This window comes from Haematobia irritans, chromosome 2 (assembly GCF_050003625.1).
Source record: "Haematobia irritans isolate KBUSLIRL chromosome 2, ASM5000362v1, whole genome shotgun sequence".
NCBI lineage: Eukaryota > Metazoa > Arthropoda > Insecta > Diptera > Muscidae > Haematobia > Haematobia irritans.
In genome coordinates, this window is record NC_134398.1 from 97,455,983 (window position 1) to 97,460,187 (window position 4,205).

General features: G+C 34.6%; 1 protein-coding gene across 2 annotated transcripts; it reads right to left on the reverse strand.

Annotated features, from left to right (window-relative positions):
• On the reverse strand, window positions 1-1,956 carry nis (no individualized sperm). 2 transcript variants are annotated; one of them, XM_075295669.1, is made up of 2 exons: window positions 1,659-1,956; window positions 1-1,588 (listed from the first exon to the last, which is right to left on the reverse strand). In XM_075295669.1, exons 1-2 carry the CDS (start codon window positions 1,849-1,851, stop codon window positions 81-83), a joined length of 1,701 nt encoding a protein of 566 aa, XP_075151784.1. In that variant the 5' UTR covers window positions 1,852-1,956; the 3' UTR covers window positions 1-80. The 2 variants fall into 2 exon arrangements, with proteins under 2 accessions (XP_075151784.1, XP_075151783.1); XM_075295668.1 differs by having other exon boundaries at window positions 1-1,591.
• Between the last annotated feature and the right edge of the window lie 2,249 nt (window positions 1,957-4,205).

Consider the following 4,205-nt stretch of genomic DNA (forward strand, 5'->3'; position numbering starts at 1 on the left):
TTTTTCACTAAAGTGAAATAATGTACAAAGTAAATTTATTGAAGAAAATCAAAAAAGTGAAAACAACCGTTTCTAGCCATTCAGTTTGCTACTTTTTTATTCAAAACAATCTTTTCAACTCGATCTCGTGCCGTATTTTTCGTATGAAAACCTCCAGCATGGCGGCTCCGGTTTAGTCCAGATTTTCGAATGGCACCAACTTCAAAGGTAATTTGTGGACTCAAACTAGGTGAAGCATAGGAATTGGGGAATTTCGCCACCTTCGACTTTTCCACTGTTTTCATTACGCAAGTGGTGTCACAAGACAAACAAGCCAAGTCTTGCAAAACTTTTATACGAGTACCTGATGCAGCACACTCATCATTGGTTGATTCGACGAATTTTTGAAGACCTTTTTGAAGAGATCGGATTTCAGTATATATTTGTTGTTTGAAAGCGCCCAGATTTTCCTCGACAGCATTAAATCCCAAAGTCTGACGCAATGTTTCAATACTCTTGATAAACTTCATTTCACTCGCTTTAAGTTGATGAAATACTTCGCTAAACCGTTTATCGATACGGCATTGTGCCTCAAGCATTTGATCAATAGATATTTTTTTCTGCAGTTGGTCATAGTCAACCTTTTCTGAGAGCAGGATTTCCAATGATGTCCTGTCCACTTTCGCCTCAGTAATATTTTCCAACTGGTTTTTAAGTTGTTCGATATTTAATGTGTTGTTGTTAACACGTATCTTATCTTGCTCATTGAGTTCTTTATGCGTGTCCATGGTGAGTCTCATATTTGTCACCTGTTCCTGTAGGTCCAATACCATTGTTAAAATTTGATTTCTCTCATTACTTAGTTTTTTTTCAACGAGTTCATTGATTTTGTTCGTTAGTATGTAGAATTCACTTTTAAGTTCCATCAATTGGTCCAACAGCTTGCCACGAGAATAGCATAAGCAACCATCAGATTCAAATTGGCTATGGCGATTTATTGAAACATTTGTAATGTTATCCTTAAATGTAACCTCGTGAGTCTCTGCAAAGTCTCTTTGTTCTGTTTGCTCACCTAATTGAAATTCCGATAACTTCCAGTCAAAGTCAATCGGAGGGTCTGAGGGGATTTCAAAACGATTAGAATTCTTAACAGCATAATTTTCCTTGCATATCGATAGAAGTTTTTGTGTCATATTCAAAAGGGAATGTAGTCTTTGGCTATTGGGTTGTTTGCTTAGAGTACGATACGTTAACAATATTAACTGGTTCATCACTAATTCCAACTGATCACCCATTATTGCAATGCCATTGGACAAATCATCCACCTTCTCAAATTTTTTAAATGATTTCTCTAATTTGGAAATACGCTCTTGTAAGTCTTCGTTAAGATTTAGGGAATTCATTGAGATTTCTGGTAGTTGATTATCGTTACTAATTACTTCAGTGTGTGAACTTAGGATATCACGATCAGTTTCCGCCAAAGGATGAACCAAATGTTCAATTGAATCAACGTGTAATGTTTCGTGTTCTAGTTCCACTTGGTTATCCGTCTCCTCATTGGGATCCGAACCACCTTCCATTCGAATTCTACAATCACATTTGCGAAAGTCTTCTAAACGAAAGAAGAAGCAAATAGATTAGCCTCTACATCTCAACGAAAGTTAAACTAATATCCTTACGCTGGAAAGCATTCTCAGACATAGTGGACAAAATTGTAGGTTCGTAACTGGAATGACCTATGTTGTCGTCAAGAATATTTAGCTTTTGACCAAAATGACTCAGTATGCAGTGCAATGCATAGAAATTGACATGTCCCGGTTCAGGGGAACCTATAGCCATATCGATGAGCTGTCTAAATTTAATGGTATTCATGGTGAAAACACAACGACAAATCAATGTAGATGATTCTAAATTTTTATTTCACAAATACAATTATGACGTTTTGTCGTCAATAGAATTTTAAATTTTCTGCAAACTACACTCAAAGAATATTTACTTTTTTTAGGGAACGAAAATGTAAAAAACCAATTAGAGACAATCATTGGCTTAAATGTACTTTAGTACAAGTGGTCCGATTGGTACAATTTTTTGCCAGCGTGTAGACTTTTCGATTTTAAACACAAAATGTAATACAACTATCATATAATGTACTTTTTCTAATAGTATGAAGCGGCTCTTATTGGCGTCGTTCTAAATTTATCTAAAAAGGAACCTAATAATTGCACTCATGCGATACTGTTTTGTAGTAACTTGGCGTGGTACAACTTCTCAATAGTGACGGCACTTTTGCGAGGAGTTTTAGATACGACTGTTTTCGACGTGGTGGGGATTCTCAGAAGAGACGTCAAATTCAAAAAATGTTGGCAGGGAATATACTTTGGATCATTCCACTTTGAACTCGTAATAAATTGCACCAATATATACAATTTTATTTTGCTTTTACCAACCCATTTTTGATTTTAGCAACACCCGTTGGCAAATAGTTTGAGAATTAGGTTTATCTCCCTAACCTATTTCAGCCCCGTACCTATTTCTCAAAAATTACTTAACTTTAACACAATGCAGCTTGATAAGTAAACAACATATGACCATAGACCAAGGAATGTATAGACATCTCAAGTGAATTCACCATGGTTTTGTTTATTTGCAGAGCGCAGTCATTCCACTCAATTGCGCAGTCAAGTGACTCAATTTCTTTTTGGAAAAGGCCGGTATGCACCTCTAGCGAAATTTTCGGTAGCAAAAATTTATTTAAGTCTACAACAAAAAAACAGGGCTGTGTGCACAAATTTTAAACCAGCTAATCGCTTTTAAAAATTGTTAATATATGTTCCAAATATTTTTCAAATAAATTGTTGATACAGAAACAGACCTTTTAAAACTTTTACGCACACAATTATTGCAATAATTTAAATGTTTGCTGCCAAAATATCCTTTTGACAACCCTGTTATTTTCATTAGAGGTGCGTACCACCTTACGAAATTGAACGCTACCGAAAATTTCGTTAGCATAAATAGCAATGCATTTCTTATGGGAATGAAATTTTTCGCTAGAGGTGCATACCGGCCTAAAACGAGAATTACCGTACAAATCAGCCAATTTGCATTACAAAAAAGGTGTGATTGGATAAAATTTTATAAGCTTTTACAATATTTTGTGTTTCATCAAGAGAACAAAGGAAAGAAAACAAAAATAAAGCCAATTTAAAAAATCACTCAATTGCAGACGAAAAAGAACCCTCTACGGTGTGCAGACAAACTACAGCTCTGTGAATTCATTTGAGATGTCTTATATTTAATTGGTCTATGATATGACATTGAAATTTTCAGTAGTGATGTAGAATTTTATCATAGACCAAGGAATGTATAGACATCTCAAGTGAATTCACCATGGTTTTGTTTATTTGCAGAGCGCAGTCATTCCACTCAATTGCGCAGTCAAGTGACTCAATTTCTTTTTGGAAAACGAGAATTACCGTACAAATCAGCCAATTTGCATTACAAAAAAGGTGTGATTGGATAAAATTTTATAAGCTTTTACAATATTTTGTGTTTCATCAAGAGAACAAAGGAAAGAAAACAAAAATAAAGCCAATTTAAAAAATCACTCAATTGCAGACGAAAAAGAACCCTCTACGGTGTGCAGACAAACTACAGCTCTGTGAATTCATTTGAGATGTCTTATATTTAATTGGTCTATGATATGACATTGAAATTTTCAGTAGTGATGTAGAATTTTATCATAGACCAAGGAATGTATAGACATCTCAAGTGAATTCACCATGGTTTTGTTTATTTGCAGAGCGCAGTCATTCCACTCAATTGCGCAGTCAAGTGACTCAATTTCTTTTTGGAAAACGAGAATTACCGTACAAATCAGCCAATTTGCATTACAAAAAAGGTGTGATTGGATAAAATTTTATAAGCTTTTACAATATTTTGTGTTTCATCAAGAGAACAAAGGAAAGAAAACAAAAATAAAGCCAATTTAAAAAATCACTCAATTGCAGACGAAAAAGAGCCCTCTACGGTGTGCAGACAAACTACAGCTCTGTGAATTCATTTGAGATGTCTTATATTTAATTGGTCTATGATTTTATATACTTAGAATTTTATTACTTTATAATCGGATACTAAGTATTTTTCAAAAAAAGATCATTTTTGAATTTGACGGGGCTTCTGAGAATCTCCACGACGTCGAAAACAGTCGTATACGATATTCAAAA